Here is a 13,663-nt window from a genome sequence, read left to right as displayed (position 1 = left end):
TCGTTTCCTCGCATTGGGTTAGAACATGTTCTTTTAGCTCAGAGAAGTTTCTTATTACCCACCTTCTAAAGCCTGTTTCTGTCAATTCATGAGTCTCATTCTCCATGCAGCTTTGTTCTTTTGCTGGTGACAAGTTGTGATCCCTTGGAGGAGAGGCATTCTGGTTTTTGGTGTTTTTATCCTTTTTGTGCTGGTTTCTTCCCATCTTTGTGGATTTATCTACCTGTGGTCTTTGTAGTTCTTCACTTTCGGGTTGGGTCTCTGAGTGGATGTCCTTTTTGTTGATGAAATTATTTCTTTCTTTTTTTTAGTTTTCCTTCTAACAGTCAGGCCCCTCTGCTGTAGGACTGCTGGAGGTCCACTCAAGACCCTGCTTGCCTGGGGGTCATCAGCGGTGCCTACAGAAGAGTAAGGGTTGCTGCCAGTTTCTTATTCTGTTATCTTCTTCCCAGAAGGATATCTGCCAGATGTCAGCCTGAGCTCTCCTTTATGAGATGGCTCTCTGGATCTTCGGGGGTCAGGGTGCTGCTTGTGGAGTCAGTCTGTCCCTTATAGGAGCTTAAGTACTGAGCTGTGAGCTCTGTTGTTCTGTTCAGAGCTGCTGGGCAGGTACGTGTAAGTCTGCCGCAGCAGAATTCATAACCACCTTTTTCCCCAGGTGCTTTGTCCTGGGAAGATGGGGCTTTATTTATAAGTTCCTGACGCACTGCTGCCTTTTTTCAGAGATACTCTGCCCAGCTAGGAAGTAGCGTAGCCACAGTCTGCCAGCAGAGGTGTTGCTGAGCTGTCCAGGGCTCTGCCCAGCTGCTGTGTGAACTTCCTTGTGGTTTTGTTTATAGAGGTATAGTTAGAACTCTCTCGGTAATGGCAGTCTGCCTCGGTAATGGCGGACTGCCTCTGTAATGGCAGATGCCCTTCCCCCAACAGAGTTGGACTGTCCCAGGTCCAGATTCTCAGTAGAGAACATTTCAGATTGCTGGTCTTTGTGGGAGTGGGACCTGCCGAGCCAGATCACCTGGCTTGCTGTTTCAGCCCCCTTTTTTTCAGTTGAATTGGTGGCTCTGTCTCCTCCGTGTTCCAGGCACCATTTGAAACAACCACACAGATTTGTGTGAGTTTTTGTGCAGAGACCCACTGTGCTGGCTGAAACAGCCAGGCTGAAAACTGGTGGCGCTTTTCACTCTGGGAATCTCCTGGTCTGTGGGCAGTAATAACTCGTTTGGAAATGCTATGTTTACCCACCCTCTGCGTTGTTCTCACTGGGAACTGCACTCCAGAGCTGTTCCCATTCGGCCATCTTGGATCTGCCTCTCAGGCAACATTTTATTCCATAAAATGGAATGAGCATTTCAATGAGCTGAGCAAAGGAGGTTGGCTTTAAAGACAGAAAAAAGCTGAGGAAAGCAGAACTGAAAATAAAATGCAGATTGGCGTTTCAAAGTTACTTTTCTTCTAAAGGTTAAAGTGGAGAGGCCTTCCTTGTCATGCTAAAACTGGCCTGTTTTAGGATTTGGCTATTAGCTCTTTTTCTCCACATTTCTTGGAGGTCAGCAAAACAACTTGTGACATGTAATGTTAGCATGAGTAATTCCGTTTTGCTTAGGTCTCTTGGGGCCTACTGCAGCAGTGCAGTCCATACCATGGCCTCCTGTAAGTTTTATTTGACAGAACAAAGATGTTTTCTAGATACTGTCAAAGGCACAGTAACCTCAGTTGTATTTTTGTTGTCATTTGTGTTGAAACATCAACTTTCTTGAGAAAAAGCAAGTAATACTTAGCTGTTCACTTGTGGTTTGAAGATTTAATATTGTTCCTTATTATTTGGCAAAACAATATATTTTATTGTAATGAAACTGACTTTAATATGCACTTATATAATTTAATAGAATTTTTACAAAGCATCTGTTGGTCAGTTTATTCTGCCTCTTCCTATAGGTTTATAGGATGAAGATTATAGACAGGATTTCGTTGTCTTTGTACACTGCTGCTCTTTGGGTAACACTTTAAAAAAATTTTTACATGTAGATTTTTATCTGACAACATGTGAGACGTTGATGCTATTTCTTGTGCCAGGAAAATTTATGTATTATAATACAGGAATAGACTTGATTCACTTCACAGGAGATGTAGTAAGAAAATTTTTGTCTTTGGTGTCTGTTCATATATTTCAGCTATTTAAACTTTTTCCTGGCAAATATTTGATGAGAATACTTGACTAATTTTAGAGGCAAATCTGTCTTACCACTTTAAGAATTGATTGGACAGTTTGAATCTACCTCTTCTAGTGCTGGTGGCCCCTGCTTTTTTGCCTCATATTGTACTAAACCCTCCCATGTAATTCTTAAGCTATAGCCATTCCCAGCTATCTAAACAGAAGGCCTTTTTTCTCCTTGTTGGTTTGGCAAACTCCTGTTTATCTTTTAAATCCTAGCTCCTGTGTATCCAGTGGATGGGATGCTGTCCATAACCAAAAGTGATCATTCCTGAACTCTCAAACATGTATACTAAAGGCTGAGTTAGGCACCCTCCTTCTACTCATAATACGTACATTAAATTTTTTTCTGTTGTAGACTGAACTCCCTAAAGGGCACTGCTTGCTTTATTCATTACTAAATTCATTGCCTAGGACAATGGATATCACTTATTATTTTTTGAGATGGAGTCTTGCGCTGTCACCCAGGCTAGAGTGCAGTGGCGCAATCTCAGGTCACTGCAACCTCCGCCTCCTGGGTTTAATCAATTCTCCTGTCTCAGCCTCAGCAGGGACGATAGGCGTCTGGCTAAGTTTTGCATTTTTAGTACAGACACCATGCCCAGACGCCTGTCACTTATTAAGCACAAATTACATAATTGAGTGAAATCACTAAAAAGAACTAAACATGGCTGGGGGTGGTGGCTCATGCCTGTAATCCCAGCACGTTGGGAAGCCAAGGTGGGTTGATCACGAGGTCTGGAGTTCAAGACCAGCCTGGTCAATATGGCGAAATCCTGTCACTACTAAAAATGCAAAAATTAGCCCGGTGTGGTGGTGGGTGCCTGTAATCCAAGCTACTCAGGAGTCTAAGACAAAGAACTGCTTGAACCTGGGAGGCAGAGGTTGCAGTGAGCTGAGACCGCACCATTGCACTTCAACCTGGGTGACAGAGCGAGACTCTACCTCAAAACAGAACAAAAGGCAAAACAAAAAAACTAAACATTCTAGTTAAATGTGACCCCATAAAAATTACATTAAGGATGAGATAATTTCATATGTAGAGAAGCATAGATTAATTCATAGAATAGACTTTAGTTAATGTTTTGCCATATTTGCTATATATTTATATGTGTAGAGTTTTTTATTATTGCTGAATTATTTAAGAATAAATTGCGGACATAATGCCCCTTTGTCCTTAATTGCTTTTGCATGTATATTTTAAGAACGAGGAATCTTTTTAGGGTAATGACAGTGAAATTCTCAAATTCAGGAATGTAACATTGATATGGTGCTGTTTGTTATCTAATGGACAGTTTATATTCACATTCACTAATTGCGCATTATGATTCTTTCAGCAGTTGCCACCCGCTTGTCTATCCAGGATCCAATCCAGGCTCATTTGTTACATTTGCATTTAATTGATAGGTCTCTTCAGTCTCCTTTAATCTGAAACTGTTCCTCACTTTTTCTTCAGTACTTTTTTTTATTAAGCATATATTTAGTTGGATACTATTTGTAACACAAAGATAACAGGCTCTGCCCACGAGGAATTTAGATTATAAAATTTACTTTTAGCATAATTTCTAATTATGCAGATTCACATGACTAGCTATGTATACTTCTGATTTTTGAGGCATTATTCAAAGAATGGAGCTAAAGAGAATATAAAACTAGAAATAAGAACTATATAAAAATTACTTTTTAAAACTTTTTCTGTTTTTTTTTTTTTTNTTTTTAGACAGGGTCTTGCTCTGTCACCTAGCCTGGAGAGCAGTGGGGCAGTGATCATGGCTCTCTGTAGCCTGGAACTCCTGGGATCAAGCAATCCTCTCACTACTGAGTAACTAGAAAAATAGGGTGGATCACCCAAGGTCAAGAGTTTAAGACCATGTGGCCAATATGGTGAAACCCTGTCTCTACTAAAAATAAAAAATTAACCAGGCATGGTGATGGGTGCCTATAATCCCAGCTATTCAGAAGACTGAGGCAGGATAATTGCTTAGAATTGAACCTAAGAGGTGGAGGCTGCACTGAGCTGACAGACCCTGCCATTGCACTCCAGTCTGGGCAATAAGAGCAAAACTCCATCTCAAAAAAACAAAACAAAACAAAACCAAAAAAAACAGGTGTGCACCACCATGCCAGGCTAATTTTTATTTTTATTTTTTGTATAGATGGAGTCTCACTATATTGCTTAGGCTGGTCTCAAACACCTGGGCTCAAGTGATCCTCCCTTTTGGCCTCCCATAGTGCTGAGATTGCAGGTGTGAGCCACTGCACCCAGTCCCATTTTTTGAAGTCCAGTTTCTTGTCTCATGTGCACACACACACATACACCCCCTCAGTTTTTAATATATTCTCAATATTGAGTGTATTGTCACTTCTGGTTTATCTTTTGACTCTCTTAATGGTGTCTTTGAAGACAGTTGCATCTACTGGGAAACTTTTAAGTAAACCAGTCTTAATTGTTAAAATTATAAATCTAATCCATCAAGATTGATTTATTAACCAAAAACATTAAGCTCTGTCTTAAGCAGTAGATTAGACCTTAGTTTTGAAGAAAAGGAAAAGCATCTGGACTTTTACTCTGATGGGAATGCTCAGACACCATGTATAAGTCAAATTCACATGATTGATGGTTTAATTACCTTATCTTCTGTATATAAATGTTAAATTTTGGGGAATGAGAAATTTTGAAACCTCTATCACTAGCCTTCATTCAGAATTTTATTCTGGGAAATATGTATAGTTGTGTGTTTGAATGACAGTGATCAGGTCTACAGTGGACTCGTTCTGTATATACCTATAATACCACCTGTGGATACGGTATTAGAAACAATATCGGACAAAAGAACTTTTCTTAAAATCTCATATACACTTCTATACTAGTCTGTCATTTCTAGAAATAGTAAATACAAATAATGTCCCACTTTTCTGAGTTTTTGTTTTTGGAATAAATTTTAATGAATTGGAGACCTACAGCTAAAATGAAAATTTCATCTGAATGTGTTATTTCCAGGTATTTGAAGAAACTGGTTTTGATATCAAAGACTATATTTGTAAGGATGATTACATTGAACTTCGAATTAATGACCAGCTTGCTCGTTTGTACATCATTCCAGGAATTCCAAAAGATACAAAATTTAACCCAAAAACTAGAAGAGAAATTCGGGTATGTAACAAGAATATTTTCAGGTTACTGGACAATATCCCAAATGAATAAGTAGGGAATTCTATTTATAAACTCCTTGATAAGAACTTACTAAATTATGTCCTTCTGTATTTCAGAACATTGAGTGGTTCTCCATTGAGAAATTGCCTTGTCATAGAAATGATATGACCCCCAAATCCAAACTTGGTTTGGCACCTAACAAATTTTTTATGGCCATTCCCTTTATTAGGTATGTTCATATTTCTTGAAATATGAAACTGACTATCATGATTCTGATAGTCCTCTTCTATCTGTAGCCATATTTTGAAAGTGAATTCTTACATTTCTGCAGACCATTAAGGGACTGGCTTTCTCGAAGATTTGGTGATTCCTCAGACAGTGACAATGGATTTTCATCAACTGGTAGCACACCGGCTAAACCCACTGTGGAAAAATTGAGGTAAAGAAATATGTTCATGGAATCCTGATTTTCTGATAGTTTTAAAAGTAGAATAATAGTATTTTGCTTCCAAAGTTTGCAAAGGGCGTAGGATTTCTTTTTATAGATACTCTTGTTACTGTTCTCACAGATAATAGAAGATTTTTTTAAGGGTTTCTTTTGGGATGAAAAAGGTTAATTGGAGTTGGAAAGGAGCTTCAGGCACATTTTAAAATAGTATACTCAAGAGGATACCAGCTTCTTAGATGGATAGATAGAACACTAGGAAAAGAAGAAAAAATCCTGTGTCGTGTGTTCTTAGTGTTACTTCTCTGTTTTCATATCCTACTTTTAAGATAATTGAGTTTTCTGTAGCAGTTTGGATAGAGGGTATATTGAGATTTGTTTTCTTCTAGGGATAGAAAGGGTGCTAATACAGCTTGTTAAATTGGAGATAAAACAGTGAAGACTTGGGCTTTAATAAAAAAAACTTCCCTATCAGAGACTATATATTATTAAGAGTAACTACTACATGGACATGAACCATGAAGAACATTTTCTTGCTTGGAACTTTTTGTTTTTGTTTTAGAAGAAGGGTCTTGCTTTGTTGCCCAGGCTGGAGTACGGTGGTGGTATGATCATAGCTCACCATAGCCTTGACCTCCCAGACGCAAGTAATCCTCCCACCTTAGTCTCCTGAGTAGCTGGGAACATAGGCACATGCCGCTAAGCCTGGCTAATTATTTTTATTTTTTATTTTTTGTGGAGATGAGGCTCTCCCTATTTGCCCAGGCTGTTCTTGAACTCCTGGGCTCCAGTGATTCTCCTACCTCATCTTCCCAAATTTTCGAGATTATAGATATGAGCCATCATGCCCAGCCTCTGACTTACAACTTAATTGCATCCCAGTCACAGTTACAGAGTAGGCTGGGGAAGTAGCTTTGTTAAATAAGCCTGTATTTTTAAGCATACATACATGTTAAGCATAATCACCTTGTTAGAAAGTTGCCTATGTTAGATTCACAGAGAGTTGATTTTTACATTTTCTGTAATTGGGGGTTGTTTTTATCACAGAGCTTCAGAAATTAAATAGGAGTAAACCACCTCTATAGTATTTCTTAAATAGGTAGCATTCTGTTTTAGATGGGTATTGGGAGGACAGGAGCTTGGACTAAATGCCTTGGTGTCTTTTAGAATATATGGTTATAGTCACAAAAATACATAATATTAGTCAAAGGTATAACAGTAGAGAACAAGGAGGCAGGAATTGCAGTCATGATTTAAAAGAAGCAAAGACACTGCCAGAAAGTTATTAAATAGTGACAGTGTTTGAAAAAAGAGTGTATGTATGTTCATGTTTGGAAGAACCTATTCAATATAGTGTGTGATATGATTCCCCTATCTTTTAGTCTAGAGTTTGTGGTCTTGGGGAGTGGGTGGGGAAATGATAAAGCAACTTCTAATCATATTTCATGTTTTTTAATGGAGAGTAGTATGTATTTTTTAAATACAGACTAATGTCTATGATGATGTATTAGAGGAAATGTCTAAATTTTGTTAAAAGAGAGGATTGTCTGAAATTTTATTATGATTTTTAAACGGGAAAGAGGAATAACTGAACTGAAGTAGTCTGAAACAATCTTACTATGACATGATTCTTGGGATCAGTGACTCTGAACTATGTTATACATGTAAATGGTACTATCTTACCTTATTAACTACTGCATAAGTACAACCTTTTTTTTTTTTTTTTTTTCCCCTGAGATGGAGTCTCTGTTGCCAAGGCTGGAGTGCAGTGGTACGATTTCAGCTTAGTGCATCCTCTACCTCCCGGGTTCAAGCAATCCTCCTGCCTCAGCCTCAGCCTCCCAAGTAGCTGGGACTAGCATGCCATCACACCCAGCTAATTTTTGTATTTTTAGTAGAGATGGGGTTTCACCATGTTGGTCAGGCTAGTCTCGAACTCCTGACCTCAAGTGATTTACCCTCCCGTCAGCCTCCCAAAGTACTGGGATTATAGGTGAGCTACCATGCCTGGCCTACATGAGTACAACATTTTAAAATTAGATTCTTTTGCAGAAGAATTCAAGACTGGCTCTTCACTTAATTTGCTCATTCATTATCTTGTCCCTTTAATTTTTTACTTTAGAGGGTAGCTTACTTTCTCAGATCCCCTTCCAGCTAGGATGTGGTCTGTAACTTGACTTGTGCAGGGTCAAAAAATTAGCAGGGCATGGTGGCGTATGCCTGTAGCCTCAGCTACTTGGGAGGCTGAGGTGAGCGAATGGTTTTAACCTTAGAGGTTGAGGCCGCCTTGATCTGTGATCATGCCATTGCACTCCAGCCTGGATGACAGAGGGAAACCCAGTCTCAAAAAGAAGGAAAATGTACATTCATTTACATTCTCCATATTTTTAAAGAGTATACTATAATCACTTATAGGGAAAAGATGCTGGATAATTTTTTAAAGTTTAGGATGAAAAATAATAATGGCTTATTAATTCATTCAAGAAATATTTACTGAATACCAGGCACTTATCTGGGTGTTGGGGATAAAGCAGTAGACAAAACAGAGTAAAATCTCTGCCCTTGTATAACTTATTTTCCAGTCGGGGAGATAGACAATAAGAAAATATGTAGTCTGTAAATTATTAAGATGTTAAAAGAACTGTAAGTGAACATTTTCTGATCTGATTATTTTTTAAATCTTGGTATAGTCGAACCAAATTCCGCCACAGTCAGCAGTTATTTCCCGATGGTTCTCCTGGTGACCAGTGGGTAAAGCACAGGCAACCACTGCAGCAAAAGCCATATAATAATCATTCTGAAATGTCTGACCTTTTGAAAGGAAAGGTGAGTGATACACAGTTACAGTCTTCTCAGAAATTTAGATTATTTGGCTTTGAAATCATTCTCAATTAAGGAATTACATCTTTATAATTACAGAGAGCTCTGAGTTACTGATCAAAGTCTCTATGTTCCTTACTTGTGATTTGAAGCAGGGCTGAGGCTTCTTAATGTTTACAGCTCTGGTGTAAATCCAGTGCAGTGGATAATAGGACTTAACATCTGACTTTGGTGTAAAAGCTGCCAATGAAAGGTTCATTTAAAAACAAGTCATAAGGAAAATATTTTCCAAATTAAGATAAGTGGGATCTTTTGGCTTTTGTTCAGGAAGAAGTAACAGCGTATTGTGAACTTGCATTTTCATCGTTGTATTCTAGTGCATAATTACACTGCTATTAGTATGTATTTTCCTTTTTCCACATGTTCTAAGCACCACAATTTATTTATACCACTGTTAATGCATGTTTTGGTTGTTTCCAGTGCTGCTATGAACATTTTTTATACATGTCTTTTGATGAATATACACAATTCTATGTGACTGAAAGGAAAGAAAAGTAGAATTGTTGGATCACTGGATGTGCCTGTGTTATCTATTTGCCAATTTTCTCAAGTTATTTTTATCCTCAGCAAAATACATGAGAGTTCTTACAAATATTTGGTATTATCTGTCTTTTTAATTTCAGGTTTCAATGTTACTCTTGTTTTTGTTTTTCTTTTTAATTTAAAAAATATACTGGGCTTGTTAAAATTAAACTTTTGTGCTTCAGAGGACATTATCAAAACAGTGAAAAGACAGTATACAAAATGGGAGAAAATATTGGCAAATTATGTATATGATAAGGGGTTAATATCCAGAATATGTAAAGAATTCTTAGAACTCAACAACAAAACAACCTAATTTAAAACTGGACAAATGACTTGAATAGACAGTTCTCCAAAGAAGATAAGCAAATGGCCAGTAAGTACACAAAAGATGCTCAACATTATTAATCATTAGGGAACATTATTAATAATTAGTGATGTATCAACAGTGAGATACCACTTCTTACCCATTAGGATGGCCATAATAAAAACAAAAATAAAATAGAAAACAAGTGTTGGTGATGATGTGGAGAAACTGGAGCCCTTGTGCATTGCTGATGGGAGTGTAAAACAGTGCAGCTGCTATGGAAAACAGTTTGGCAATTTCTCAAACAGTTAAAATAGAGTTACCGTATGACTCAGTAATTCCGTTCCTAGGTATATACCCCAAAGAATTGAAAGCAGGAACTTAAACAATTAATTTGTAACCAGTGTTCATAGCAGCATTATTCACAATAACCAAAATGTGGAAACAACCCATATGCCTGTCAATAGATGAATGGATAAACAATGTGGTGTATACACATAATGAAATATGATTCAGCCTTAAAGAAGTGAGATTAAGAAATGAAATTCTGCCCAGGCTCGGTGACTCATGCCTGTAATCCCAACTCTTTAGGAGGCCAAGGCAGGCAGATTATTTGAGCCCAGTAGTTGGAGACCCGCCTGGGCAGCCTGGCAATACCCTGTCTGTACCACTAAAAATATAAAAAATTAGCCAGACATGGCTGTAGTTCCTATAGTTCCAGCTACTTGGGAGGCTGAGATGGGAGACTTACCTGAGCCTGGGAAATCAAAGCTGTGATAGCGCCACTGCACTGTAGCCTGGACAACGGGAGTGAGATCGTGTCTCAAAAAAAGAAAATTCTGAAACATGCTACAATATGGGTGAACCTTGAGGATATTTTAAGTGAAATAAGCCAGACACAAAAGGATAAATATTGTGTTAATGTTACTCCATTCCTAAATAGGCATATTCATAGAGATACAAAGTCAGAGATTACCAAGGCTAGAGGGAGGGGAGAATAGGGAGCTGTTGTTCATTGGATATGAAGTTTCTGTTTGGCATGATTAAAAAAAAGTTCGCGAAGTGGGTAGTGCTGACTGTATACTTAATGCCTCTGAATTATACACTCACAAATGGCTGATGTGGCAAATTGTATGCATATTGTACCACAACTTAAAAAAAAAAGCATACTGGGAAGAGTGGAACGAAAGTAAATTAAAAGTATGTAGTAACATGAGTCACTCAAAGCCATATTTCCCTCACATCACTTACTTAGGTTTTTGTTTTCCAGCAGTGTTAGCAACTGGTTGTTTTTTTCTATAGGTAAGAATATAAATATTCTTATTTATTTATATGTATATATTTAGAAGTTCTTCCTATTTATACTGTTTTAGCTAGTCCTCAAATAGCTGTCATTTTAAGGTCTCAAAGGACAAATTAATGTTTAAAATGTTCATTTTAATTTAAACTTAAGAATATTTTGGTGGGAAAATTAACTCATTTTAAAGCAGTTTAACAGCAAGATTTAAACTACTGCATGTCTAACTAGGAATAATGGTCCAAATTTTAAAAACAACAGTCTTGGCTGGGCATGGTGGCTCACGCCTGTAATCCCAGCACTTTGGGAGGCCGAGGTGGGCGGATCACTTGAGGTCAGGAGTTTGAGACCAGCCTGGCCAACATGGTGAAACCCCGTCTCTATTAAAAATACAAAAATTACCTGGACGTGGTGGCATGTGCCTGTAATCCCTCTACTCAGTAGACTGAGGCCGGAGAATCACTTGAACCTGGGAGACAGAGATGGCATTTAGCCAAGCACTGTGCTGTAACCCGGGCAACAGAGTGAGACTCCATCTCAAAAATTAATCTTTATTATTATTTTATAAAAAGTGATTATTTACTTAATAGTGCTTATTAATAATTTAAAGCTGATTTCTTGGGTAACAGTTGATTACATACATCTACCCATTTCCTGCTTTAAGAACTGTGGCCAATGTGCCTCAGCATTCCTTTACAGAGAGGTTCCATTTATGCATTAGAAACGAGATCTATAAGCAGATATGGGATAAGGTAAGAGGTGTGGAAAGATTTCTAGGGGCAATTGTATTTGCTATTTCATACCTTTATAGAACTCTTGGTTTGGGAAGCACTGACTTTTATAAGAAAATACATTGATAGGGTGATTCATGAAAATTTTGGGTAGGAAAAGCTTTGCTAAAAAAACTTAATTCATACAGCTAAATGTAATTCATGGGTATTTTTTTGTGCTATTACATTATACTATAGATTCATATTTTATTTCTTATTGGAAAAACAGAATCAGAGCATGAGGGGAAATGGCAGAAAACAGTATCAAGATTCACCTAATCAAAAGAAAAGAACAAATGGGCTTCAGCCAGCGAAGCAGAATTCTTTGATGGTAAGAGTTACAGTTCTCACACTAAGTAGGCAATTCATCCTTTGAAGACTGAAACAAGGGCATTGCCAAGGCACAGGAATGTTACTTGCTTTGTTCTTATTTTAATTGATATACTGATAGGATTTTTATGTAGCTGAGTTGTGCACTATTCACACACTAAAAATCTCTTTGGCTCCTCTTATTACAAATTTGTAATGTTGATTTAACTGCCCATCTAATGTTTTTATGTGGCTATTTACATTTATTTTAATACCAATGTGTAGTCAAACCTGTTCTCAAGAGCCGTTATTTGGCTGTTGTTCTGTTTTTCTAAATACTCTATATTATTTCAGTGAAGGTAAAAGTTTGGGGGAACTTCAATATGTATTTTTTTTCTTCAAGTTGATACAGTTTAGAAAATTGGGAAGAAAAAAAAAAAAAAAAAAAAGCACCCACAGCCAGTACAGTTGTCATTAGATTAGGCCTAAAGATAAATATCTGAATAATTTAAAGCATTTTCTTTCATTCTTTTGTTTAGTCAGTCCTCCAAAAGTTACTTCATAACTAATAGTCTCCTGTGTTACTTTTCTGTAAGTCCTGTTTTTGTATATTGGATTTTCTTATTGTACCTTCTCTTGCTTTTCATTTATCAGTGAGTAATAATAGTAATTTCAAATTTTTAGCAAAAATATTTTACCTGAGTTTCCTGGGTGTTTCTTAATTTGGGTTCTAATGACTCATTTTACTACTGTACTATCATTTCTCTTATCTCTGATAAAAGTGGTGACAAAAACAGAGAAGACAATCTTAGAAAATTAAAAGGCTTTTAATAAAGTTCAGTTTTACATTAATGAGACAGAAAATTAACAAGGATATCCAGGACTTGAACTCAGACCTGGACCAAGCAAACCTAATAGACATTTACAGAACTCTTTACCCCAAATCCACAGAATATACATTCTTCTCAACACCACATCGCACCTATGCTAAAATTGACCACATAATTGGAAATAAATCACTCATCAGCAAATGCAAAAGAATGGAAATCATAACAGTCTCTCAGACCACAGTGCAATCAAGTTAGAACTGAGAATTGAGAAACTAACTCAGAACCGCACAGCTTCATGGAAACTGAGCAACTGGCTCTTGAGTGTTGACTGGATAAACAACGAAATGAAGGCGGAAATAAAGATGTTCTTCAAAACCAGCAAGAACGAAGACACAACATACCAGAATCTCTGGGACACATTTAAAGCAGTCTCTATAGGAAAATATATAATAGTAAATGCCCACATGAGAAGCAAGGAGAGATCGAAAATTGACACCCTATCATCAAAATTGAAAGAGCTAGAGGAGCAAGACCTAAAAAACTCAAAACCTAGCAGAAGACAAGAAATACCTACGATCAGAGCAGAACTGAAGGAGATAGACACACACAAAACCCTTCAAAAAAAAAATCAATAAACCCAGGAGCTGGTTTTTCGAAAAGATCAACAAAATAGACCACTAGCCAGATTAATAAAAAAGAAAAGAGAGAAGAATCAAATAGATGCAATAAAAAATGATAAAGGGGATATGACCACAGATTCCACAGAAATTCAAACCATGATCAGATTATTACAAACAACTCTATGCACATAAACTAGTAAACCTGGAAGAAATGGATAAATTCCTGGACACTCGCATCCTCCCAAGCCTAAACCAGGAAGAAGTCGAAACATTGAATAGACCAATAACAAGGTCTGAAGTTGAGGCAGCAATTAAGA

At 37.3% G+C, this 13,663-nt stretch overlaps 1 protein-coding gene across 4 annotated transcripts in view; it reads left to right on the top strand.

Annotated features, from left to right (window-relative positions):
* The window catches only part of DCP2 (decapping mRNA 2), a 54,282-nt gene that overhangs the window by 31,577 nt on the left and 9,042 nt on the right, over positions 1–13,663 (top strand). For 2 of the 4 annotated variants that reach the window (XM_017527175.2, XM_017527178.2), the window contains 5 exons: positions 5,214–5,366; positions 5,483–5,595; positions 5,698–5,805; positions 8,502–8,637; positions 11,817–11,918. In XM_017527175.2, coding sequence (XP_017382664.1) covers positions 5,214–5,366; positions 5,483–5,595; positions 5,698–5,805; positions 8,502–8,637; positions 11,817–11,918 — 612 coding nt within the window. Of the gene's footprint in view, positions 1–5,213; positions 5,367–5,482; positions 5,596–5,697; positions 5,806–8,501; positions 8,638–11,816; positions 11,919–12,435; positions 12,488–13,663 lie in introns of all 4 variants that reach the window. The other 2 variants (XM_017527177.2, XM_017527176.2) reach the window with 2 other exon arrangements.

The sequence above is a fragment of the Cebus imitator genome, unplaced genomic scaffold (assembly GCF_001604975.1).
Source record: "Cebus imitator isolate Cc_AM_T3 unplaced genomic scaffold, Cebus_imitator-1.0 Scaffold46, whole genome shotgun sequence".
Classification (NCBI taxonomy): domain Eukaryota; kingdom Metazoa; phylum Chordata; class Mammalia; order Primates; family Cebidae; genus Cebus; species Cebus imitator.
The sequence above is the reverse complement of the archived record's forward strand: the minus strand, read 5'-3'. Positions and strand labels throughout refer to the sequence as shown.